At 45.3% G+C, this 27,560-nt stretch overlaps 1 protein-coding gene across 4 annotated transcripts in view; it reads right to left on the bottom strand.

Annotated features, from left to right (window-relative positions):
- The window catches only part of KIT (KIT proto-oncogene, receptor tyrosine kinase), an 83,616-nt gene that overhangs the window by 44,429 nt on the left and 11,627 nt on the right, over window positions 1–27,560 (bottom strand). For all 4 annotated transcript variants that reach the window (XM_084899864.1, XM_084899863.1, XM_084899862.1 and 1 more), the window contains exon 2: window positions 1,411–1,680. In XM_084899864.1, coding sequence (XP_084755990.1) covers window positions 1,411–1,680 — 270 coding nt within the window. The remainder of the gene's footprint in view (window positions 1–1,410; window positions 1,681–27,560) is intronic.

Consider the following 27,560-nt stretch of genomic DNA (forward strand, 5'->3'; position numbering starts at 1 on the left):
TCTTTCTCAGCTGCTGGAATCTGGCCCTTACAACAACGACCTGATTTTCTACATTACTGTATCCAAACATCTTAAATCAGTAATAATTAAGTCTAGTTCTGAGTTATGGAGGACGACCTCCCCTGTAAAGAAAACTGGTGAGTTCTGTGAGACGGGTTTGACTAATCCAGCAGTTCTCCCCTTTGAGTCCATTGTCTACCCATCCTATTAATAAGCAGGAAGCTTATTACCACATGGAAAACAGAGAGACCCTCTGTCGAAGAACAGGGCACAGGCTGGCTCAACAGCGACGGAGCCATGCCCAGAGGCTGAGCTGTGGCCCATCAATGATGACTCCTTCCGGCCATCCAACTCGGAGAGACAACATACAGACTAAGGAGAGGCAGAGTCAATTTCATGGCACCCTTTATGGCGACCCTGTGAGTCACCTTACTAATCCGGGTAAAGCTAGAATGTGCACGATTCTGTCTCCCGAATGACACATTTAGGTAAAGAAGACAGAGCAGGTGATTTTGTCAAATGTTGCAGGGAGGAACTGAGACACTTGAGGTTACTCAGGTTTATGATTTGAGATACATGTATTCATTCTTCTTCCACAATATCACAGGTAAGGCCTCCTCCTCAGGCCTGTTTCAATGAGAGCCCCACTCGATGTACAGCCCAGGACTAGAAGTGGGCCTGTGTGTCTCTTTATAACCTGGCTGTCTCTCTTTAAGCTTCAAGTGCTTCAGTTTTCACATCAACACAAAAAGGTACTCACTCCCCACCCCGCCCCCACCCCACAGACCTCCTCTTGACAAAGACACACAGCTGAATCACTGAGTTCATCACAGGAAATGAGTTCTAGAAAACCAGCGGTCATGTTTTCCTTTTGTTTCTAAGAGGTCACCATTTTTCAAACGAATCAACTGACATCGATCAAGAACCTAGAAAGGACGCGGGGTGCTCTGCCGACGGAGTTAATTTTTCTGAGTTTAATCCCTCAAAAGTGGGTCAGTCCTCTCGAAGTTGTTAGTCTTTTGGAGGCCTTTGGAGACCTTTAGTTCCCTGAAGTGTTTTTTTTTTTTTACTAAGTGGGAATATCTGAGATCTCCAGGCATTCAAATGCAAGCCTTCCCAGAGGGCCTAATTTATCCTCCGGTTTACCCAGAGCACCAGGACAAACGGGCTGGCCACGCTGTAATGTCATTAGGAAGAGTGCCACAGCCTTGCGGACCTTCAGCTGGAATCATACCCAATGCCACCGTGTACCAAAAGATGGAGAAACTGACAAAGAACAATTTGGTTTAGGCTTCCTAGATCCAGCCAGTAATCTTTTACCCACGGCTCAGTCATCTATAGGTCACCCATAATTAAGAACAGGATACTAAGTTCTCTGAAGCACGGCATCAAAGAAAGCTGAGCATTTACCTCTAACAAACACATAAATGGATCTGCTTAGGCCGTCCTCGTTGGTGCACGTGTAATTGCCTGTGTTGGTGGCTTCTGCTTTCTCCGTGACCCATTCATTGTGTGTTTTCTCACTCAGCTGACCCAGGGTCTCAAAAGTCCATTTGACAAATCCCGGATCGGTGCATAGCAGCCTAATCTCGTCGCCAACACTGACGATTAACTCTGGTTTTGCTGGGTCGATGGATGGTGGAGACAGTTCCCCTGGACTCACAGATGGTTGCGAAGAGCCTGCCAAGAAAAAAATGGGAATTGTGTTGAGTATGATCTTTTTTTTCCTTGGCGAAATAAAGCATCACTTCCAATATTGATTTTCATCTCTGTGTGTACAATAAAAATAGGACAAAGCTGCCCTACTATTTATAGTCTGATAGAGTTCTGTGTAAAGTTTGTTCGTCTAGAAAATTAAGTTATTTCCTGCAACCCTCAATTAATCCTGAGGTAACACTGGGTGTTGTAAGCCAAGACTGGATGCCCTGGCCTTCTCTGGGTCAAACACACAGCTGGGTCAAGTTTCCTTTCTGAATATGGGCCACTGCGATGATGCTAACACTCAGATACTGGCTTAAAAACAACAAAAACAAAATCCCACACTGTCAAAACAACCATGGGCCCATCACTCTGGCAAAATGCACATGACCATGACATAGCTTGGCTTTTTCTTAAAGCCGTGTGAATCCGGTTATTTCTATGTAGTTCTCCTTATATGGTGATAGTCATCAAAAGGAGAATCATTTACGACTTTCAAACAATGAGGCAGAAAATAAAAATGCCATTTTAAAGATCAGACCACGAGATGTTTCAAGGCAAATGTTGGGTGCAGACTAACCAACCTAATGTCTACATAGGTTTCTTCGGCAGGAAAGTAGTTTAAAGATGGAAACTTCAGTCTCTGACTAGGAAGACTGAACCTTAGAAAGTTCAGAGCAGCCGATTCACTCATCCACTCATGCACCTGTTGCATAAATGCAAACATCTGTTCATTAACTGTGCTCTCGTGATCTGCAGCAGCACCGTGCCAGGTGCTGGGACAAAGTCCATGTGAGTGTGACCTGTGGTCCCTGCGGGGGGACCTAACTCTGGAGCGTCAACACACTGCTCAAGCATCAGAATAAGTGAAACATGGCTACACGCTGAAGAAAGAGTAAGAAATGGGCTGGACCTTGACAATATCAAGAGGAGGTGGAAGAGAGCACAGTGGAGACCACGGGAGGTAAGACTAAGCAGGCTAAGTAGGATGGACATCTGGTATACATACCGAGACCAGGTAGAGTCAACCACACAGGTTTCTCAGCAGATAAATGGCATGCCCTATGAGATATCAAACCTGACCTCGATTCAAGGAGATAGATGAAAAGCTCTGGTCCTCAGGGAGGCAAAAGTGATAAGGACCTACATTTAAGATTTGAGAGGAAGATAAATATACTGTCAGGGAAGATGGTTCTAGATTCTAGAGCATCTAAAAACACAAAAGATAGAGTCCTGGGTGACCTGAAGGAGAGAGAGAGAAGAAAAGGTCCCTGGGTGGGGTGCGCGAAGCAAGAGAAAAACAGTACACCCTGGGGGCGGGGGAGGGCTTTCCATCCCTTCTGCAGGTTCTCAAGAGGAAGTGGCTCCTGTGCAGAGTATGCGTGTTCCCTCTACACACATACAAGGCTGGAGACAAGAGCCCATCTGAGCTCTGAAGGAGGAGTTAAAGCCATTCAAGCCAGGTGGAGACAGGGGCTGGAGGAAGCCACAACAGGAAACCCCTCTGCAAGTTCAGGATGGCCGGGGCAGGGAGATGGAGACAGTCCGAAAGGGACTGAGGAAAGGCAAGAGACCTGCCCCCAGGCTGGACTTCCGCTTGACATTCAGGTGCTGGAAGCAGAGCAATAATGTGGACAGTTAAAAGCCGGGGGCCAGATAATCAAGGAAAAGGACTTGTGGGACAAAGAGAAACACACTGAGTACCGACCTTAGAGAGCGCTTCCAGCTAAGAGGGTGTAGAAGAGAGTTGAGACAAAAAAAATAAATAAAAAAAAAAAAAAAAAAAAAAGACCACCAGAAAGAAAGAAAGAAAGAAAGAAGGGGAAAGGCTAAAGATGCAAGGAAGGCAACAGATAAGAGGTTTCAAAGAAAAGGTGGGCCCAGGACAGATGCTGAACAAGATCAAAGGGGATGAACATGAACAAAAGTCCCTAAATTTGGTTAGAAGAGACCACAGGAAATCCTAGTGTACAATTTCAGTTGAGTGGGAATCGGTTTGCCCCCAGGTTAAAGGCTGTAGGCATAGACCTCCCCTTGGAGAGCCACAGCAACAGCAAGAGGAAGCAGAGAAGCAGGTCGGTAGCCAAAGGCTACAACTGAAAGAACATCAAAGACCTGTTACATGTGAAGGTAAAAAGTAAGATCAGGAAGAGGGAGGGACAGACAGAATGTGCTCTAAAGGGCCGAAACTGTCCCCTGCAGGTGAATACAGATGACCAGTCTCAAGTCCAGTGTGTTATCCAGACAAATATTTCCTTTGGGTGCTTTTCAACCATGGCATCCATTGTTCCTCCATGCCATCAAGCGAAGTACACCCCACATCAGAAGACACTGGGCAGCCTTGATGTGTAGAAGATAGCAATAAGGTCAATGGTAATAAAATAAAAAAAAATAGTATTAAGCACCAACAACATAAGTCCTATAGACGAGACTATCTGTGCCCAGTAGGCTCAACATCTAAATGGAACTGTCAGAACATGGAAATGGAAGTGGTTGGGGTTATTTTCAAAGTCATCCAGAATATGAAATGATGAAAACAGGCACAGCCATAAAAAGAGACACTATCGTTTCAATTATTGACCCCCTTTAAATTAAGAGTAGTTCCAAGTGATTATGAATGACATCGACAGGAAGTTCAATCCAAAAATTATTCCAGAATTTATATCCCAAACACGTCAATCAATTTAATTTTCTCATGACTGAATCTTGAGGACCTATGTAGATATTGCAAATCCAGGCAAATAAATATTGCTGCCTACTGGAGACCTACCACGCCAATATAGGCAAGGCCTAGCTGTGTGACTTAAGGGAGGTCACTCAACATCTGTGTGTCCACGTTTATGCATCTGAAAAATGATTAAAAAAAAAAACACCTTCATCTCATGGGAGTTATTATTGGTGTCAAAAGCAGTAAATACATGCAAGGAGCTTAACCCAGGATGGAGCAGTTTTTAGTAAGTGCTAGTTATTACAGAGAAGCAGTAAAGCATACTAAGTTAAAGGTGTGGCTCTTGCATTAAGACTGTCTAGATTTGCCGAAACCCGTTTGGCTCAGTGGATGGAGCGTCGGCCTGCAGTGTCCCAGGTTCGATTCCGGTCAAGGGCATGTACAGTGGTTGCAGGCACATCCCTGATGGGGGATGTGCAGGAGGCAGCTGGTTGATGTTTCTCTCTCATCGATGTTTCTAGCTCTCTATCCCTCACCTTTCCTCTCTGTAAAAAAATCAATAAATATATTTAAAGAAAATATATTAAAAAGAAAAAAAAAAAAAAAAAGACTGTCTAGATTTGCATCCTGGCTCTGCCACTAAATATGTAATATGTAGGCAAGTTACTAATCAATTCTACCTCAGTTTCATCACCTGTAAAGTAGGGGCAGTAATAGCACCTGTTTCCTAAGGCTGTTATGCAAAGCATTCAGAGCTGTGCTTGGGCACATAGAAAACACATGATTAATATTTGGCACAATTATTCTGAAAACAGAACCTCTTCATATCCTTCCAATCGGCCCTGACTTACTCACTTCCTATGGATGTGCAAGGTTCCATCATTTCCCAAATGGATTCCTGCCTGACTTCTACCTTCCTTGGCAGCAAGTCCCAGCAAGCTTTCCTTTGAAATCCCTACCACATCCTTTCTCCCTCTGCTGCCCCACCCCACCATAGCCATTCATGGACCTTCTTGCAGAGATAACATCCTCTCCTGAAAGGTCTTCTTGACTCCAGCCTCTTACCCCACTCCCAACTCATTCTATTTTGTAACCCTGAGATTAGGAAAACACCACCTTTTCAACAACCCCACTCCCAGTCTCCAAAACCCACCAGAGACAGCAGCTAACACTGACCTCAGGGACAGCTTACAAAGCACTTCCTTGAAATGCATTGCAGGCTGTTCCCTCTGGATCCCACCTGCCTCTCTAAGAAGACAGACCCTTAGGATGCTGGCTAAGGGTCCTGCAAACATTCCTTATTCTTGGCATGCTCATTTTCCTGCCTGTGCCCGAGGGATGCCTGCTCTACCAATTCACCTCCCTGCCATGTGGAATAGCCCCATCCTCACAGACATTGTCCCCTAACCGCTTCAAGTCATAATCACCTGCCCTCACTAAATCCCACCACCATTCCAGCCCCATCAACCACATGGTTCACGCTGATGCTCCACAGTTGTCTTTATCTACCTACTCCTAGGTCTTAGAGCCCTCAGAGGAAGAATTCGAAATTGTACTTTCCCTCTTTTGTATAGACATAAAAGCACTTCCTTCCATCCCTGACATATAGAAGACTGGAGGAGGTCAGGTTCCTAAACACCCAGCCCTGTAACAGCTGTGCACTGTCCAAGCCCCCAAAGAGGTCAGAGGTCAACTCTGCACCTTCACTGAGCAAAGGGAGTGGTCTTGCTGAGTTCATCCACCAACACTACCATGGATACCTGCAAAAAAGGAGCTTCCAACCTGGAGCTCACTAGTTTGTGCTTTATGCCTAGGGTTTTCAAAAAAATAAATTTTTAAAATCATTACCACCACAGCATACATAGTTTTATTTTACAAATAAATTATTTATAAGTTCAACCCTCAAATTCACACTATTTAAATGAAAATAGAGCTTACGGTAAAGAGGGACTATGGGTATTACTTATTCCCTTTTCTCCAAACTATCTTGAATGCTATTATAATGTTCTCACAATAAAAAATAAAGAAGACTATGGAGATTCATGTTAAAAAGTGTGTGTGTGTGTACACAGACTTACCTTTCTACCTTCATTATATTTAAAATCTAATACCAATAAGGAATTCCAGCTGAGTTTTGAAATTGCTCTTAAATTACATATTTTGAAATGGGTCTGGTATACAGCAAGTTCTCAACACGTGTTTGTTAAATTGGGTTTTATCTACATCAGGACTCTTTGCATCAGACAATGTACTTCCCTAATTATGTTTGGCTAGAGCTAATATTAAGAGTTGTTTTCTGTTCCCTGAACACATGTTAATTAATGAGCAAAATACAACAAGAACAACAACAACCAAAAACAGACACACACACACACACACCCCATTCTGGTGACCAGCTATAGTCAATGATGGCTCTGAACTAGGAACTCCAGAAACTATTCAACAAGTATTTATCCAGGTACTTTCCTCAGTGCTGAACCTAGAAGACAGTCCTTATACTCAAAGAGCAAAAACAAGGCAGGAAAGGGGCACTTGGGACCAGTCAGCAATGCAAGATTTTAATAAGAATTCAAGCTATATGCCAAGATACCCTCCAGAGCCTTTCACAAGTATAAAATTTAACCAAAAGAACTGAAAGCAGAAATGCCAAAAAGTATTTGCACACCATGTTTATACAATAGCAGTACTAGAGACCCAGTGCACAAAATTAATGCACTGATAAGGTCCCCAGTAGCTGCCGGCTGCCAGCCAGGTACTCCCTCCTTTTCCCCAGCCACCTGCCACCACCACCCCCACCTGGGCCTCCCTCCTTTCCCCTGGCCACCTGCTGCCCCTGCTGCCAGGGCCTCCTCTGTTCCTGAGCTGGCCCAACCTCCCCTTGATTGGACCCCCAGAAGAACTCCCATTAGAGAGGACCATTTGCATACTATGCTTTTATTATATAGGATTATTCAGAATAGTCAAAAGGTAGAAACAACGCAAGTTCAACAGACAAATGAATGGATAAACCTGTGATCGGCAAACTGTGACTCGTGAGCCACATGTGGCTCTTTGGCCCCTTGAGTGTGGCTCTTCCACAAAATACCATGACCTGGGTGAGTCCATTTTGAAGAAGAGGAGTTAGAAGAAGTTTCAGTTTAAAATTGTGGCTCTCAAAGAAATTTCAATCGTTGTACTGTTGATATTTGGCTCTGTTGACTAATGAGTTTGCCGACCACTGAGATAAACCAAATAAGGCATATGCATATACCAGAATATTATTCAGCCATAAAAAGAAATTAAATTCTGACATATGCTACAACAGGAATAAACTCTGAAAACATTATGCTAAGTGAAATAAGTCAGACTCACAAGGACATATAAGAAGTGGAATTATATGAAGGCAAATTAATAGAAACAGGAAATAGAATAGAGATTACCAAGAACTAGGGATAGAGAGGCATAGAGAGTTTACTGGGTACAGAGTCTCTGCTGGGAATCATAAAAGAAAGTTCTGGACCTGAGACTAGAGTCACATCTTGACAGCTATTGTCCTGGTGCGCTAGAGTTCTCGGAGAGAATCTACTGGTCTGATTCACTAACGAGGGCAGCAAGTGCCCCCGGTAGTGCCCAGATCACAAACATAAACAAAAAAAAAAGTTCTGGAAATGAATAGTGGTGACAGTTGCACAACACCGTGAATGTACTTAACGGCACCGTCTTGGACATTTAAAATGGTACTTCTTATATTATGTAGGTTTTAGCATAATTTTGAAAAGCCAAAATTTTTAAATCCAGCACGTTTTAAGATTCAAGGCCCAGGTGAAACCTCAAACTTTCTCAGCTACCTTGGCTCTTTCTCATCGGATCACTCTAACCTCCAGTATCAGCCTCTGTGAGCCCCTTGGTTGTAAACCATGTCATGTAAAACTCTAATTTGTCATCATTCTTATTTGTCCCACTCAGTTGTGAGGGGGCGTGAATGGCATCTTCATTCCCATCTCTCTATCGCCTTCTACAATACAAAGCTGCCATTTCTAGTAGGAACTCTGTTAAGCCGCTGGACTCAGCAACCTAACGTTTTAAACCACACTGGCCACTACTGCCCAGGAGACTTTGAACGTTCAAGGCTGTCCGGTTCTCTCAAACACTTTGGCTTTCCTACTCACACTACCTGAGTCATTTTTGTCCTATTCTCAATCCTGTTTATGGAAGTTCGTCTTGGCACTACTGTATACTAATATAAATGAAGTCCATGTTATAAAAATTGATGAAATATGAGTGTGTGCATTGGGGAGAGCTGTGAAGTCCCTGATAATTCAGAAACACTTTATAAGATGGCTCAACTGAAAAAAAAAAAACAAAAAAAAAAACTGTCAACTACATGTGAGTAAAACACTGGAGGGTTATGGGAAGGCTCCAATTCACAAACACAGGGAGCCTACATTCCAGCTGTTTCATAAGCACTGCATTGATGGAACCTGAAATTAGAAACTGCAGACCTTGCATTTTGGGTGTGGGGCATGGTGAGGACGGCAGCTCAGAGCTCCCATCAGTCAACCCAAACTCAGACAACCAAAACCCAAAGACAAGGTTTTACTCCTCCACCATCCATCCATCTGTCTTTTCTTAAGTGAACATAGAATACTCATGGTATGCCTGTGTGTGTGTTTGTTTTCTATTTTTGTTTTTTATTTTTTGTGATCTGCGGATTAAAAGACAGATTATTGGTCCAGCTGGGTTTCTGACGGTCAAAGGTACTCTGACGTGTGTCAGAGGGAGCGACCTGCTTGAGCACAGGTGCTCCCCAGTCACCTTCAGTAGGGGCTGGCCCATGCCAACCACTGCTGCAATCCAGAGCCTCAGCAGTGCCCCCGCGGTCCTCACAGCCCCCACAAATGCCTAAAGCTGCAAAGACTGATTTACAACTGCGTTTAGAGGTAAGGAAGTCATTTCAAAACCTTTTGTCCTTTGGACACAAACATAAGGAATCAAGCCAAGTAACGGTGGGGAGGCAAACCCACACAGAGAGGCCTCCTCTAGTTTTGGGGAAGTAGGGCAAGAACGGAGACTAAGGCAGAGCTGAAAACTCCACTGGAGTTCAATGACTCTTCGGTTCATGTACTGTTTAACCACAATTTGTAATAAAAACGCTAATGATTTGTATACCCTACTGTTTCTGACATACTTCTATATCCCCACAGGAATAAACTGGATAAAAAAACAAGATGGAAGGATACTAGTAATTGCCCACAACACCCAGGAGGCTTTCAAACAGTAGAGGATATTGAAAATAGAATAAAGCTGGGGGGAGCAGGATTATGAGCTCAGTGAAAACTACTCAAGTCCTTAAAATGCTCTCGCCCAGTGGCAGGGAGGTTCAAATCCAGTCTGGATCACCCACACACACTGAAGGAAGCCGTGGAGAACCCCAGATGGTCCCCACTCCACCGTGGTGCGGCCAGGCCACCATGGCCATGCAAGTCTGTCAGTTCAACATGCATCTATTGCCGCAGTGAACTAGACACTGATGGGCAGCCTTGTGTAGAAGACAAATCCAATGCAAATAAAATAAAAATACTGAAGGTTGATGAATACATCCCCGGGACTCACAGGGACAGCGATTCTTTTGCCGGAAAGGACCATAAAAAGCTCCAGGGGGAGAGGCTGTGAAAGCTGAGCCTGAAGACTTTGTGTTTGCACGTGTCCTGTTGGCAGGTATAATCACGGAAGGGAGAGGCAAAGACAGAGTTCTCAGAAGCTGTGAGTGATTCAGAAAAAGCAGGTACTATAAAGAATCCCCCCCAAAAATAAATAAGTAAACATTTATACACACATAACTGTGAGCTGTCATAACACAAAGCAAGGTCCGTATCCATCTCAAATCCCACACACCAGGAATACAGAGCAATCCAGAGCATGCTTAGTGAGAGCTCCATGAAGGAATGACTACATATAGAGGAAATGTGTGGTACAGGATAGGAGAAGACCATCTGGGACATGCTCTTACAGAGCATGCTTCTCTGATCTATGGTGTTTCTAACTCACTTTCCTAAAGGTCAGTTTCACTCGGTGACAAATAATTTTAAGCATTCTTTTATATTATATTACCTTACCTAATAATAGATATGCATGTAAATCAACCATACCTCTGCTACGCCCACTGCCAATCAGGAGTGAGTATGCAAATTAACCTGACCAACATGGCGGTTTAATTTGCATATGCAGGCACGAAGCAGCCAGGAGGGGTGGGACGCCTGCTATTAGGGGGAGAGGGACAGCAGAGGGAGCTACTGGAGCAGTGCTCTGGCCAGGAGCGAGGACTTGCAGGCTCCTGGGTGGCCGGGAGCAAAGCCAGGGGAAGGATGGCCTATTCTTGCACGAGTATCATGCAACGGGCCTCTGGTATAGCATAAAATGGAAAGTAAAATAAAATGCATTTTTCAGGGGGGTGTGGGGGAACCAATGAGCTTCCAAAGAACTTGAATACCTTACAACTACATACTCCCAAACACACCACCCAAATCCCAACTACCTCCAGCCTTGAACACTGCCTCCATGGACAAGTTTGAAAACAGTCCTAATTGAATCATGTGAATCTGGATTCATCATTCTGTTTCCAGAGGATTCTGGGTAAGAGAGAGTTCAGATGTATCTTTAATCTTACAATACAGAGATTAAAGTCCTTATCTGGACAGAATTCATTAAAATCTACTCAAATTTAGACATGAGGTAAATAATAGGTATTTGACATGAGTTCCTCACTGCATTTTAAGTTTCCCACTGCAATACTCCAGTGATGGTGCCTGAAGAGAACAATTCCTTGGTACAACACAAATTTGTACTTAGTGTTTCAAAAAGAAAGAAATGTTCTATCTGCATGCCAGGTCCCATAAGGATATTAGGTACAGATATTTAATGATCATACAAAATCCATTTCAATACTTGAGACAGTTTACGGTTTCAAGCAATATACCATTGTAAATGACCTGCCATTTGGAAGTCGGTTTAAAAAAAAAAAAAACATCACAAAATAACAAGGACTTCTCCACAGAAAAGTATTTGAAAAAGCAGCTCCTTAAGCACCTTGCGGTGTTGGTGTAAAGATTAAAACTAATTGGCAGAAGCGAAGGGAAGGACAGAGAAATAAAAGCTGGAGCATTAGTCATTAGTGGCAGAGAGAGATGGCTCAGTAACAAAGCAAGCGCTTCTGAAAGGGTCTTCATTGATGAAATGGTAATTGAGCCCCTACCATTTGGCCTGGGTGGAGCTGGGACCAGGAAGACAAAGCCGGAGCTCCCAGCTCAGGGGGGGAGAAGTGACACTGATAATTGCCACACAATGAAGCAGAGGCGGTGGGCAGGAAGAGGGGTCGGGAAAGCATTTCTATAGCTCAAATTAGAAAATGGTGTGACCTGACCAAGCTTGGGGCAGAGGGAGAGAAAGGTCTGTTGGATGGGGAGGACCCCCAGAGCTAATAACTCAGCACTCCACGGTCACAGCAGCCCTCAGAATCCAGGCAGCACAGAGGTGTGAGGCCAGGGGGGACTAAGGGCAGGACCACAGTGGCTTCCCTCCTCTGTCATGTAAGAGGATGGACCTGTCTATAGAGGGCCCCTTGGGAATGCACAAGGATGACTTTTAAATTAATGTCAGCTGAGTCCGAGGTGACTGGCGTGGCGGTACCCTGGAAAAGACCACAATCAGTACCAATTTCTTATCTTTATCCATGTGCTTGGAATGAGGAACGAATAGGACCTTGACTTACCCAGGTCTCCATAGGCTAAATCCCAGGAATGAGGAATAGGACCTGGGCACACCCAAAACTCCTTTGACCTTAAACCCCCCTCTGGAAATCAGTAAATGCGCTGTGTTGTCTGTGGTGGGTGTTGACTGTCCCTCCATCAGTGACAGCATCAACCGGGCACCCAGCTTTTGGATCTATTTCTGCCTCTTGTCTCTTTCTTTCTTTTATTTCTTAATCCCCAGCTCCTCCACTCAGGAACCTGTCCTTCTCCCTTTCCATGCAGGACTCGGGAAAAGGAGAAGCACCCACCGCTCCTGTCTGATGGGGATCTACTGATGTAGGTATGTTCTGGGGAGGCCCTCTGGAAGCAGTGAAGGACCAACGGAACTAGAGACAAGGACAGCTAGATCCAGACAAGAGCTAATGACAACATATAAGCCAGAAGTGGTGGGGACCGAGAGGAGAGATGGGTGTTTATTAGGCGAATAGGGGGCCTCGGGATGGGCCGGATCTGGGCAATGAAGAAGAAAGGAGGAGGAGGAAAGAGATCCTTGTTTTTTGTTTATGTGATGGGGTGATGAGTGCCAACAGATTGGAGGAGGAAAAACAAATTTAGAGATATGTGGACAAGCGATGGCAGCTGGAAGGTGCTGGAAGTTGCTAGGGGCGGGGGGAGGGGGGGGGCGGCATACAAGGGAGGCCAGGACCGCAGACATACTCACAGGGGGTGGTAACGGGGGCTGTCCATGAAGTCACTCAGGGTGGGAGGGAAGAGTATGAAGGATAAAGGGGCAGAGAAGGAAAAGACACGGCCCAAGGTGGCTGGAGTAGGGTAGAGATGGCAATGAGAACCAGGAAATTCCAGGCTAGATGATTCAAAGGGCCTTTTAGATGGACTGCGGGGGAGCAGAAACAGAGAACTAGCCCCAAAGTCTTAAGCACACACAGGAGGGTTGTCACTGACAGTAGTGAGGAGGACAGTCAGGTAACTGACATCTCTCACTCGCATCCCTGGTTGCACACTAGAAGGCAATGTCCTAGCCCTGCCCTGCCCCACCCCACGCCAACCACAGCAGAACCTCTGAGGGTATTGCAAGTGGTGGGATGTGGGAGAGGAGCTGGACTACATGTACTGTTGGAGACAGCAACTTCCGGGCGAGTTGTGGGGAACAAGAGGAGGGGAGGAAAAGGGAGGGAGTGGGAGGAGAAGAGAAGGAGGAGGGGGAGAAACTCTTGGAATCCGTGATCAAGGAAGGCTGTGGCTAAAGGCAGAGGGGAAGACACGGGTGGTGCACACAGGGCTCGGATGAAGAGTTGGGAGACGAACACCCAGAGAGGCAGGCAGCCAGGGAGAACCATAAAGAAGGAAGGAATGGGAAGCAGGGACAGAGAGGGGACTCGCAGAGAAGGCTGTGAAGCAGGCCTGCCTGGAAGCTCCTAAGCCTTAGGTCTGATGAATGTGGCCAAGAGGAACATGACCCCACTTGGCTCAGAGGCATCGAAGGCTCAGGAGAAATGCCGGTCTCTGAGGCCCTCCTTCTTCTGACCTACTCTTTTCAGGAAAGCATGAAGGGCACAAAGCAGCGAGGGGAAGAGTGGGTGTACCAGGCCCCCTGGTGCTGGAAAGGGGTGTCCCGCAGCAGATGGGGTACCCTCCTCGGGGGAGGCAGGGTCCGGCTGCACCTCTCCCCGCCCACCTTCTCGCCAGCTCACCTTTCTGTGGGTTTTCAGCTTGGGTGGATTCGTCTGTGGTTTGGGCCCTTCCTGCCTCTGCTCCTGGGAGTGGTTTCCTCCTGGGGACCCAGTCAGCCCCTCTGTTTTCTGCTCTAACCGCACGGACAAACGCAATGCTAATAAATCACCTGTGCTGAGCACACCTTTCCTGTGTGTGTATTAGCTGTGCATTTGCTGCTTTTCTGGCGGTTGCTGTGATCCCTGGGAAAACCATGCAGACCTCAGCCTCTGCGATAAAGCACACCCCCCCCCCCCCCGCCCAGAACCCCTCAGCATTGCCCCACGGGGGGCTTCTCTGCAGTTGAACCCTCCATGCTTCCCTCTCCCTCCCGATTCACAGGCATGCCATCGGTGGCAAGAGAAGATGCCCTCCGGCTGCTTTGCCTTTAGGAAAGCACAGCCAAAATCAAGTTCTACAGGCCTCCGAGGAAACTTACTAGGAGGACTGGACAGCGCAACGTCAAGCTGCCAATCAACCAATGTCTTCTGAAGATGTGACAACTGTTAAAGCTTTCCTCAGGGTGGAGGAGGGGAAAATTAGTGATCGTTCAGTGTCTGCCAAGGCACCTAATATTTGTACACTTTATTTTTATCTAGTTTTAAAAATATATTTTATTGATATTTTACAGAGAGGAAGAGAGAGGGATAGAGAGTTAGAAACATCGACCAGCTGCCTCTTGCACACCCACTACTGGGGATGTGCCCGCAACCAAGGTACATGCCCTTGACTGGAATCGAACCCGGGACCTTGCAGTCCGCAGGCCGACGCTCTATCCACTGAGCCAAACCGGTTTCGGCGATTTGTACACTTTGGATGAAATGTGTAACTGTGTGTTTTCACTCTAAAGTAGTGGAAAGTGGAAGAAAAGACCCGCAACGATGGGGACACAGAGACGTTCGGGGTTCTAAATCTTGGGCAAGTCACTTAGGTCCTCTGGGCCTCGGTTCCCCCTCCTGAAAAACTACAAAGAGGCCTGTAAAGGCCATCAAAAGCGCTAAGATTCTAGGATCTGTAATCAAACACTTCGGCCATGAAAAGGTCAAGATAAAGCTCCTTTTAAAGATCCAGGGGCTGGACGTGAAAGGCACTAAACTCTCTGTGGTGAGAATTAATAGCAGTGATTCTTCCACGGCATAAGTAATAGAACTAACCGCCTGTTGGTTCTTAAACTACTGTTTGAACACAGAATTAGAATAAAGGCCTAAACATGGGATTTGACCCCTGGCTCTTATAGCTTATAAAGTGAACAACTGGGATAAACATGTCCTTCAACCCTGGAAGGACCCCCTCGGTATATTATCTTACAAAATGTCTTCCAGTCATGCACACAGCGCCAGCAGCAAAGGCTGCTTCATATATTTCCTACTCGCTGGTCCTAAGAAAAACACAGCCCCTGTTTGAGGAAGCAGGACTTCCCCTTTTGATCTCAGCCAAAGATAGGTACAGACAGGAAAACCTTTATCTGCCATTATGAAGTCGGTCTTTGGGGAGTCCGATAAGGGCTGGATTTGACAAGCACAATATATTAGGATCCATCCCTGCAGCAAAGGGGAACTTTCTCATTTCCAGCGGGTTTTTCCCAATAGCCCAGGACAGGCCCTGCTATGGAAAACGCTTACTGAAACCCGAACCAGATAAGAAGCACTAGGATTCAAATCTAATCAACACCAGAACAAGACCCACACCCTCTGTGAAGTTAGGGGTGCAGGTCGGGGAGCTCTTGACTTCTTTCAAACATTAACTTCCTTAACTCCCAGAAGGACTAAAGCACAAAGTAAAAAGGCAAGATGAGCCCGAGACGGTTTGGCTCAGTGGAGAGAGCATCAGCCTGCGGACTGAAGGGTCCTGGGTTCGAATTCGGTCAGGGGCACGTATCTCGGTTGCAGGCTCTGGGCCCTGGAAGGACCAAGGGAAAGGCAACCAATCGATGTGTCTCTCTCACCTCAGTGTTTCTGTCTCTCTGTCTCTCTCTCTCCCTTCTAGTCTCTAAAAATCAATGGGGAAAAAGTATCCTTGGGTGAGGATTTAAAAAAAATAAATAAATAAAAAGCAAGAGGAACATGGCCAAGGCCAGCTATGCTAGTCGAAGGCCGGCTTTCCCCCGAGGCCTACCAAGCACCATGGAAGAGCCTGGTGTGTGCATGAATCACACTCCGGAGGAGGGCTGCAGCCGGACCCTCCCAAGACATCACAGAAGGGCCTGCCAGGTGCAAACTGCCTGCACATTAGCATTGTCCGGCACACGTGTGGGGAGTGTGGGCAGCACTCCAATTCCAACTAATCACCCTCCCACTTCCTCCTACCAGGAAACTGAGAATTGCTCAAAATGTCAATTCCCAGGCTCAGGAGGAAAAATGAGGTTGCGCGGGCAGGAAATGAGGTTGTGCTCGCAGCAAATGAAAACCTTAAGAGGTAAAAAAAAAAAAAAAAAAAAAAAAAAATACCTGACTCCACCAGCTCTCACTCTAATTCTGCAGCACCACATTCTAACGGCATCCCACGTAACGCAATGCCGTCAGGGACCAGGTAGTCAGCATTTACAGACACAAACATAAATAGATGCCAACTAGGCCCTGGATTACTTTCATGTGGTTAAAACATACCTAACATAAAGCCTACCATTTTAACCATTTTTAATGGTACAGTTGAGTGGCATGAAGTACATTCAAGGCGGTGTGCAAACATTTACCACAATCCATTTCCAGAACTTTTCCATCATCCCAAGGTGAAACTGCCCATCCAGCAATAACTCACCACTTTGCCATGCCTGGCATGCCTGCCACCCCCACCCCCTGCCAGCCCCCAGCAACCACCATCTAACATGACTCCCCTAGGGACCTCATACAAGTGGAAGCATCAATAATTATCCTTTTGTGTCTTGCTTATTTAACGCAGAATAATACCTCCAAGGTTCTTTCATCTGCAGCATGTGTGAGGATGTCCTCTTTAAAGCTGAATAATATTCCATTGTATGTATGTACCGCATCTGTTTACCCATTCATTCTGACATTTGGGTTGTTTGCCCGAGGCCTTTTTTAAAGTCTGTCTTCAAATGTGATCCACACTGCTGAAAAAAAGGCCTCTCTGATGTCCTAGTTCTGAAAAACACTAGGAATCCTACTTGGCTTAAACAGATATTTAAGCGAATTCTCACCATAATGGGTAAATCAATGCCTGCCGCTGGCGGATATACTCTAAATCCTGCTTTTCATTGGCCCGTCAGATAACTGCACCTTCTCCTCCATTCCATTCCAGAGAACGGACAGAATGCTCGCTTTCCTTCTACTTACACTTTCAAAATGTCATTTTTATAGTCACAAGACAGTCAACGGAAGTAAACACAAAAGTATCGATAGCGATAATAATAAGGAATTTTTTATCTAAGGCAGTTGCCAGAGAAAAGGTTACCAGCCTTGATAACGGTCTCGCAGACAGACTTGCATGAGCCGGAGCGAAACAGTTTAGCTGCAGCTCCGGATAACAGGCAGAGGAGGCCGGCCCCTCTCTCCCCTTTTCACAGAAAAGGTAGAGACCTACAGGGGGCCCTTCTTTATGGGTTTGCCTTTGTGTTAATTTTGCCACAGAAGAGGTTCCGCTTTTATAGGTCTAGAAAGGCAGTGGGTGAGTTTTAGGGTCTGAGTTGAATTTAAAGGACTAGGGTTAAGACTGAGGAGAAGAGTGAGAGGCTCAGAGTGTACCTCCCAGGAGGGGGTTGACCCTGGAGCAGGGGAAGGCCACACTTGGGTGGAGGGCCGAAGAGGAAACCCCTCCTGGTTGGCCTCAGTGCTCTCACAAAATACAAAGCTGGGTTTCCTTGGGATTGGTTTTGGGGGAAGGGCGGGAGGTTAGCAACTTACTCTCAAAATGGTTCAGAAAAAAATAGCACGCATATACACAGAGAAAGTAAATATGGCAAAATGTTAACAATCAATGAGTGCAGGCGAAGGGTAGTCTGGGGTTCTTTGTACTACTCTTGCAACGTTTGTAACTTTATTCAGCAGGATTTTAAAGTCTGGGGCAAGCTCAGAGCCTGGAGAAGATGGTGCTGCTATAGCAATAGGAATATCAGAAAAACTGGTGTGGGGTTTGGAGCCAGACAATCATGGGTTCCAATCCAAGCGAGAAGCTTTTGGGAAAGTTTCTTGACCTCTCCAAACCTCAGTTTTGACATCTATAAATTGGGGTTAAAATATTTCAGGATTCTTACATCACCTCTAAGTCCTCTGTGTAGCCTGTAATCGATAAACAGTCCTGTTACTACTATTGCTGCAATGACCATGCTCGACAGTAACGAAGGAAAGAAAGAGAGTACCAGAGAAAGGATGAGAGAGACGCTGGGATCCAGGACGGGCAGGAAGACAGAGGGATGGAGGGGGGATGTGGAATGACTGAAGTATCAGGGAATATGGCACCTAATACAGATAAATAAAATAAAGGGCATAGGCACGAAAACATAAAATTATAGCCACTCATGCCATCAACACTCTGGCCAACTCAGCAGATTATAGCTATTGTGACACAGAGAAGTTGTGTTTGTGACTTTAGTTCCAACATTTACTGTGTTTATCACATTCACTTTCTCTAACAGGCGTTTACAACAGGACTAAAAGACTATGTTGAACCTCAAATGTCAAACAAACAAAAAACACCCCACAACCATCAACTAATGTAAACAAATTAGTCAACAGATTATCAGTTCCTCTATTGAAAAGCAATATTCCCATTGAAACCCCTATCTTTAAAAAAAAAAAAAAAAAAAAGTTGAGTCCTCACTCTCAACCTATGTATTCTTATAAATTGCACATGTGTTTGCTATTGGCATTCTTTCCACCAAATATCAGCAAGGCTTACTCAGTGTCTTATTTCAGATAGATGCCCCGATGCCCCATCTTGAAGCTGCTGCCTCTAGAAGGCTAACCCCATGCTTTCACGTTCTAGAACAGGAATGGAAAGCTCCTGCTTTCCCCGAGCCAAAGCAAACGAACTACAATACGGCACAGAAGGGCATCTGGCTCTTCTATGAGAAGTGGGTGGGAAGAACACGACGCCCCAACATCAACTTTGTGAGTTGCAAGCATCACTTCTCCTTGGAAGCCCTGCGGGAGGCGAGGACCAGCCATCCCCTTGAAAACGTCCCCGGTGCCGCCTGGACCGCTCAGGCTGCCGGCGTCTGGTCCATGCATTAGGAACATGTCCCAGAGCAGAAGTCTTCTCTCTTTTCTCGCATCCTTGGAATGATATGGCTCAAGAACGTCTTTGGGGTGTCCCAGAGGCCAGACCCCAAGTGAGAACCAAGCTATGAAATGTTGCTGCCACTGTGCAAGGAGCGTGCCTTTCCCTGGGATGGGACTGCATGGCGGTGGCGATTGCTCCTGCAAACAAAACTCATTAGGTGACACCTCTATCAAAATGTCATGCGTTAGCCAGCCCCATAACATAGGGATAAAGATGGGACTGCCCCCCCTCCCCTTCATCATTCATTCACTCTTCTGAAAATATTTCCTGAATGCTTGCTGTGTGCTGGGCTCCCCGGCTAGAGTTGAACAAGGCAAGGTCTCTCCCCCATGCAGAAATAAACCACTAATTATGCAATTATAAAATTACAATGTATTTAGTACCCAGGAGCACACTGCACAAGGAGAGCTGACCTGACCTCCCCTGGGGTGTGGAAAGGAAACATAAGCTGGGTCAGAAGTGCGCTAGGAGACCAGGGGGGGGAATGAGGTGCCCCTTGCAGTGCTGGATGGAGCAGGATGCCTGGAAAGGGTAAGAAGCACTGAGCGCAATCGATGAGGCAGGTGGTGTGTGCAAGATGGAGAGCAAAAGGCAACACGGGAGGCCCTGAACTGGACCCCCAGGCACACCTTTTATTCCGAGAGCTCTGGGTTTTAATCGGAAGGAGCCTCGATCCTATTTGTCCTTTCTAAGAACCACCTCTAGAGGGGCCTTTCTGTCCTTCCTCCCTCCCCCCCCCGCCCCACACACACACACGTGTCCTGAAGGCTTCTTGCCACCTCCACCGAGGCCCTGTCCCACGGCTCTGCAGTTGTCTGTTTTCCTGTCAGGACTAACGGAAACGCTATCTATCTTCTCAGGGCAACAGCAGAAGGAGAACTGAGAGTGGCACCCTCCTCTGCTGCTCCAGAGACCACAGGAGCTGTAACTTTTTCATGCTCACAGCCCGCTGCGGAGACAAAGCTCAGCCATTCCCACACTCTAGGCGGGTGGCCCCCAGCGTCAGCTGGTCCGGCAGTCACCCGGCGAGCTTGTCACAACGGACCGCTGGGTCCTGCTCCGGAACCTCCGAGTTCACTAGCTCTGGGGTGGGCAGGGAGCGTGCATCTCCGATGAGTCCAAGTGATGCCGCTGCTGCTGCTGCAGGCCCACATGGAAAACCAGAACCCCCTCCCCCACAAGACAGGCAGCTGCCAGGAGAAATCCATGGCATTAGTGCCTTGAAAAATATTTCCCACCAGTATCTGTATCTGGGAGCTCAAAGCAAACCTGCAGAAACAGATTGTCTTGAGCGAGCAAATCTGCCTGGCTTTTACACCTACAAGTCGGCCTCGCGCTGGGTCCCCCTGACAAGCTTTGGCAGCCACTCGGGCACAGATTTCTCGGATCCCCGAGCTGCAGAAGTGGGAAATGTTGCAGAATTCACCAGTCACGGCGACGGGACTCTAGAAGGGTGACGCTGGGTGGCAAAGACAACTTCTGCAGCACATCAGACCTCAATCTGGTACACCGCCTCTGAGCACCTGGAGCCCGCGTCCACAGCCCGTGCTAACCCAGGGAGGGCCTGCGTCCCAGGTGCCGTGGGTGAGACGGAGAACACAGCACAGGCCTCTCCTAGGCGGTAAGGGTGCCTGCACCGGGCCCCATCCAATCCCCGCCATTCCATGGTAAAGAGTCCCATACCATTCACCCATTTCCCAAACTGCTAATCAGATAAATGCAGCAGCAGTTAATCCTGCGGCCATTCCACATCTGAATAAACAGAATAAAAAATAATTAGACCAGAACAATCACATGGGTCTAAAAGCACACTAATGGACAAAATTAGTTTATTCAAATTTGTTGTAGCGTTCATTAGAACACTTGTTGGTCAATTTGCTTAATGAGTGTTCACTTTTCCCTTAATTTTTCGGTGGGTGACATTCACTTAGAGCTAAGCCTGCTACCCTTCTGCAGAGAACTCCTAATGACCAGCCCCGGGTGTGAGGTGATGTCTTCTCACTCTGTAGAAAACAGGACGAAAGCCTTTCCAGAAAGAAAAAAAAAAAAAGTTTCCAATATGTCCATTGAGAAAGTGTTACTTCTTCCTTATATGGTTCTAGAATAATGGCTATCCCTATAAAAAAAAAAGGGGGGGGGGGGGGTGTAAAGAGACCTATCCTAAAATTGTAACCTTTTAGTATGTAAATTAAAGCAATGGCCAATTGGAGGAAACTCAAGTTGGAGGAAGGAAATTTAGTATTTTTGGAAATCTAAATTAATATTATGTCAAGCCCTGGCAGCACTTTTTTTCAAATCACTATAATTAGAGATATGCAAATTTTTTCACTAGGGGGAAAAAGCTGAAAGGGAAAAATGCACCTAATTAAGTAATGACTTTATCTTTAATAGATGGTATTAAAAACATAAATGGGGTTTAAAGCTTTCAAAGTAAAATAGTTCTAGTTTAAAGCTTTTAAACTATTACCTTTCAGAACTCAAGGACTATCACACCAAACAAACAATGGCAAAAATCCGTCACTTTTTATACATTTTCCTCAGAAACACTAGCTCAGATATAAGCTCCCTCGCATTCAGAGGATTTCAACCTTCCCATTAATAATCAACCTGGAAAACTAATGTTGCAAAGGCCACAATATTTAATTTCCCTTTTCAGATAGTTTTGACCACTGACTTTTCTCTCTTCAACACATTTTTAATAACTATTTTGAAAGAGAATTATGTTTTAAAGGCAACTACCAGTGATTTAACGTGTTAACTTTTGCTATATTGGTCCTCGTTTAATAGACTCAGAGATTACTAAGTTTTATGTTAGAAAGTCCATACAGATTCTGGCAAGATGGGAGTGGCAGCATAATTATCGAATCTCCCAAACCCAACCCCCACCCAACCTTAAAACACACAAATAGAGCAGAACCAAAACGGACACAATCTACAAGATGAGGTGATAAGGTATTTATTCCCACGAACCCTATGTATGAGGAGGTGAAGATGTGCTACCAACAGCTTCAAGAATTGCCATAAGTACTCGCTGGAGAGCCCAGAGGGCCTGCTGAGAAGACCCACGTAAACGGGCACAGGACTTGGTAGGTTTCAGCCTCACTAGTGAGTGCAGAGGGGATTTTACCCACGTAGGTCTAATGTGCTGGAATATTCTGGGGTAGGGGAGTTCTGATCTCTATGAGCTAACAAACTAGGACAGTGCCACACTGAGGAGAAACTGCTGGGGATGAGCGTAAGGTGAGCAAAACAGGGACAAAGGGAAGGTTCAAGAGGGGTTGGGGTGGGGGGTGGTGAAAATAGAAACAAAAATAGAATAAGATCTTAGGATGTAGAAAAGTAGGATCCATCTTTTCTACCACTTCGTGAAAACAATGGAAGTGGGCACTCTAGAACTGCGAAGCTAGAAAAGCTCTACTGGCCCTACTAAAAATATAGGAAAACTCAGAGTAAACAACAGGATAGAATCACAGTTGAAGTCCAGTCTGTTAAAGAAAAATAAGAAACAGAACTGGGGGCGCAGGGGAGGGGAGCAGATGAAGGCAAAGGAGTGGGGGTAGGGGAGGCTGGGGGAGGTCAAGTGGGAAAAAAGAAGACATATGTACTACTATTTGTAATGTTCAAACAATAAATAAATAAATAAATAAATAAATAAATAAATAAATGAAAGAAAGAGAATGACATCCCTAGTATAGACAATAAAATCATGCCAGAAAGACACAATGAATGAAAACTATAACCTAATATTTCAAAATGAGCAAAAAGAAATTCAATCAATTTGAAAAGCTATAAAAGGACAGCATAAATCAGAATTTTAAAAACTCAGTAATGAGCTGATTGGAGAAAATAAAGATTTGACAATAGAAGTAAATAATTTTTTAAAAAGTCATTTTAGAAATGAACAGTAAATAAAAAATAAGAGCAAATAGCCCTAGCTGGTATGGCTCAGTGGATAGAGCCTGTGGACCGAAGGGTCCCAGGTTCAATTCCGGACAAGGGCACATGCCCAGGTTGCGGGCTTGATCCCCAGTGGGAGGTGTGCAGGAGGCAGCCAGTCAATGATTCTCTCTCATCATTGATGTTTCCCTCTCTCTCCCTCCCTCACTCCCTTCCTCTCTGAAATATATATATATATATATATTTTTTTTTTATTATATATATATTTTAAGGAGAAAATAAAATAGTGTCTAACAAGAACTATAAGATGGAAAGGAGGGAAAAAATTAAGTTCAAACAAATTATGAAGACATTAAAAGGATTTAGAAAAGTGATTGATAGAGAAGACAGGCAAAGAAGATCTAACATATACATAATGGGAGTTCCTAAGTCAACAAAAAATAGAATAGCAAAAGCTATAGAAAAGAACTTCAAGAAAAGAACATGTGAAATTAGATATTAAATTGGCACATCATGTCACTGAGGAAAAAAAAAAAAATCAACCCAGAGCAACCAACACTTTTATAAACCTGCTGGACTTCAAAGAATGAAGGTAAAAAACATTCCTTTGGGTATCTGGGCAAATATACCAAGTTAAATGCGAGGGAAAGAAAATCAGATTGTCAGCTGACTTTGACAACACTTTATGGCAAATGCCAATATAGTAAAATATTAAAGAGACTTGTGCAAAGAAAAGATGGCAAGGATTTATCCATTAGTCTACCTAACTTTTAAGTGTAAAGGCTATGGATAGTTTGTAGTAAACCTATAATTCAGAAAATACATCCTATGAAGGCTTCCTAAGACATCTGTTAGAGCAGTGGTCGGCAAACTTATTAGTCAACAGAGCCAAGTATCAACAGTACAGTGACTGAAATTTCTCTTGAGAGCCAAATTTTTTAAACTTAAACTTCTTCTATCGCCACTTCTTCAAAATAGACTCGCCCAGGCCGTGGTATTCTGTGGAAGAGCCACACTCAAGGGGCCAAAGAGTCACATGTGGCTCGCAAGCCGCAGTTTGCTGTCCTCTGTGTTAGAGGACGCGCTTCAGAAAACCAAAATGTCAAGAACAAGACGTAACAGGTTTTCAAACAACCCAGGGAATAGCCTAGAAGTAATACTAAGACCCCCTTTTTATTATTATTATTATTATTATTTATTATTATTATTCCCTAGTCACAACTGATAACAAACTTAAACAAAGCCTATTTAAAATTAGGCCCCGAAAAGTCTCACCCAGCACAATAGGTGCTAATGAATGGCTATCAATGATGATTACACTAGATTTAAAAAAAAACAAACCTCTGGCTTAGAAACCCTAGAGCAGTGTTTCCCAACCTTCTCTCATGATGAGAATCACCTGGTGGAGTTGTTAAAACACAGATTCCTGAATCCCAACTAAGAAGTGCTAAACTAGAATTTTTGGGAACATATAGGTAAAATTGTATACTTAACTAGTGCTCTAACACAGATGTTATATACAGAGCACTAAGTTAGGTATGCAATTTTACCTATATGTTCTCAAAAATTCTAGTTTAGCACTTCTTAGTTGGGATTCAGGAATCTGTGTTTTAACAACTCCACCAGGTGATTCTCATCATGAGAGAAGGTTGGGAAACACTGCCCTAGAGCCTTTCTCCAAGCCTAGAGCAAGTACTTTCCAGCAATGGATGTGCTTTCTTAAGCACCCCTACTTGTATAACCAAAGCTGGTAGCTTCATCCAAGTCCGTCACTGACATCAGCCCTGGCAGCTGAGGAGCCCTCCTCCTTAACACCCTCACCCAGAGCTGCCCTTCACGCAAGAGGCCACCACTTCCCTGTCCCTGGATGCTCTTCGCCTCGGCTCCTTCCTAGCAGAACCAAGAGTCCTAACTGCATGCCCCCCAACAACTGGCAGAGAAGGACCGTTCCAGTCCTGAGTAATTCAAGTGTCAACTGTTATTTGGGGAGTCTCGATTTGAAACCGAAGAGCTTATCATTCATGGGCCCCACAGAGGCCACCCTAAGGCTAAAATGTAAAAAGCCAGATGAGTCAGATGACGGCAACCTGATGTCCCCTCACCCGGGCCAGCCCATCATCGTGTGACAGGAGAGGTGACCCGTGACGCACAGTATGACTGGCGGTGGCTAAATGTCACTCTGCCAGACACAGAGTGCTATGGGTTGGACCCATGATTAAAACCAAAGATGGTCAGATATTAACAAGACGAAGATGAAACCACTAAAAAGGAGGTGCAGACAGACCTCCGGCCCTGGAGACATACTGAAGAGCATGCATGCAAGCCTGGACCCCTGACGCATCTCTCTCTCTCTCTCAGCTGTGAAAAGGCATTCTGGTACTTTCTGAGGAAAATGGTTCCAAACAAACCACATGGGCAGGTTACATCCAGGGCTCCGTGAAGTCCTGAAAGCGAAGACACCTGTCTGTGCAACCCCCTCTGGGGAACCCTCCGTCAGAACACCTCCTCAGGGAGCTGCCAAGGCTGGAGCAGGCGACAGCTGAGCAGAGGGAGATGCTCAGCCTTTCCGAGGGCAGGACGCCTGGCAGAGAGGACTGACACCTCCAAAAGCTCCTAACCCAAGTCCCTGTCGGTCTCTCTCCCGTCCCTGTGGCTCCCAGTTTGCCTTCTCTGGCCCTTCTTTCCCATCGTGAGCCCAGTTCCTCCTGACCCTGAGAAAACCTTTCTCCGCCCCTTCCTTAACTAACCATAATACAGAACTGAGACAAAGCTAAATTAAGCTGCTTTCTATGAGACCCTAGACCGCCCCACCACCCTTTCCTGGGCTCTTTGTGGGCCTGGGCCCATGAAAGGAAGGGAATTCACTAAACCCGTGGTGGGCAAACAGTGGCTCGCGAGCCACCTGCGGTTTTCTTTGGCGCCTTGAGTGTGGCTCTTCCACAAAAGACCACAGCCTGGGCGAGTCTATTTTGAAGAAGTGGCGTTAGAAGAAGTTTAAAAAAATGTGGCTCTCAAAAGAAATTTCAGTCGTCGTGCTGTTGATATTTGGCTCTGTGGACTAATGAGTTTGCCGACCACTGCACTAAAACCGTAAGCCCCAAGAGGACAAGGATGTTTGCCTGGTGTGCTCGATGCGTCAATACGTATTTATGAACACATCTATGAGTTCCTGGTATTGGGTCCCCGGGTGAAAGAGACAGGAGGGACCACAGAGGGAAGCTGTAAATCTTAGGCACCACAGATGCAGGGCCAGCACTGCTGCTCCAGGTCTCTGCTAAGGACACAGAGAAGCCGAGGGGGGCAGGGAAGGGGCCTGCCTCACCTGATGGCAGGCACAGGTCCCCATCCCATCCACGTCCCCATCCACCGGTCCACTCGCTGGGCCAGCCTCTCTGTAGAAGGCAGTCGTTCTGAAACTGAGGTGATCGTTCTAAATAATGTCCCTTCAAAATGCTGGAATGCATTCTGATCTACTAAAAAAATGCATAAGCCCTTCTACATATGCTAGTTTATTTTAAAAAGCAGGAGGGGGGGTGGGGTTCTTTTTTATGAAGCTCGTGCATTTTAGTCAAGCTAAAAAATGTCTCTATTTCCCCGCAGTAAATATACCGACTACATTAAAATAAGTAGAAAAACATTTAAATATCCCAATTAGCCATTTTTAAGTGGCTATTCTAAAGACTTATTTTGGATTAAGAATCCTGTTTTAATTTAACGACAGAAAAGCCTAAAGGCAGACCCGTGTGGCTTTACCAGGCCATTTCTTAAAATGAAAATCTTCCCAAGGTACATATTCAACATCAGCCATTTTTTAAAAAAAGGAGAGAAATCTACCTTGCGAAAATTACAGTGGAAACACATCTAAAACATTTTACAAACTAAAAATTATCACTCTAAAAATACCCATAGTCTTTACTCCTCAACTTTTTAAAAACAATAAGCCTTGTTTTCTTAAAAACACTCACTAGCCCTAACCGGTTTGGCTCAGTGGATAGAGCATCGGCCTTTGGACTGAAGGGTCCTGGGTTCGATTCCGGTCAAGGGCACATGCCTGGGTTGTGAAGTTGGTCCCCAGTAGGAGGCCTGCAGGAGGCAGCCCATCAATGATTCTCTCTCATCACTGATGTTTCTCTCTCTCTCTCTCTCTCTCTCTCTCTCTCTCTCTCTCTTTCCCTTCCTCTCTGAAACTAATAAAACTATTAAAAACAAACAAACAAAACAAAAAAAAACACTAGCCAAATAAACAATGCCACCATCCACCTATCACAATTTAAAAATCCACCAGTTTTCCCCAGAAGCTAAATCTAAATCTACCTTAGATCTTTATCTAAAGTACTTCCTCCCAGTAAAAAGAGACACCAAGTCATTTCCAAAGTGTTGGCACCTCCATTGTTCTACCTCTGCTAAGTAACTCCTCTGCTTAAGGCTCTCCAAAGGCCATTATATGTGAATTACTGGCAGCCCTGGCTTGTTCTGAAGTTTTAACACCCTCTGACAAAACCTGGCTCACCTGGGGTAAGCCCAAAGGCAGCTGATGGCTCACCTCACTGAGAACTTAAAAGATACAAGAAAAGGAGTCTGTTCATTTCCTTATTATTTTC

This window comes from Pipistrellus hanaki, assembly GCF_964339955.1.
Source record: "Pipistrellus hanaki genome assembly, chromosome: 1".
Classification (NCBI taxonomy): domain Eukaryota; kingdom Metazoa; phylum Chordata; class Mammalia; order Chiroptera; family Vespertilionidae; genus Pipistrellus; species Pipistrellus hanaki.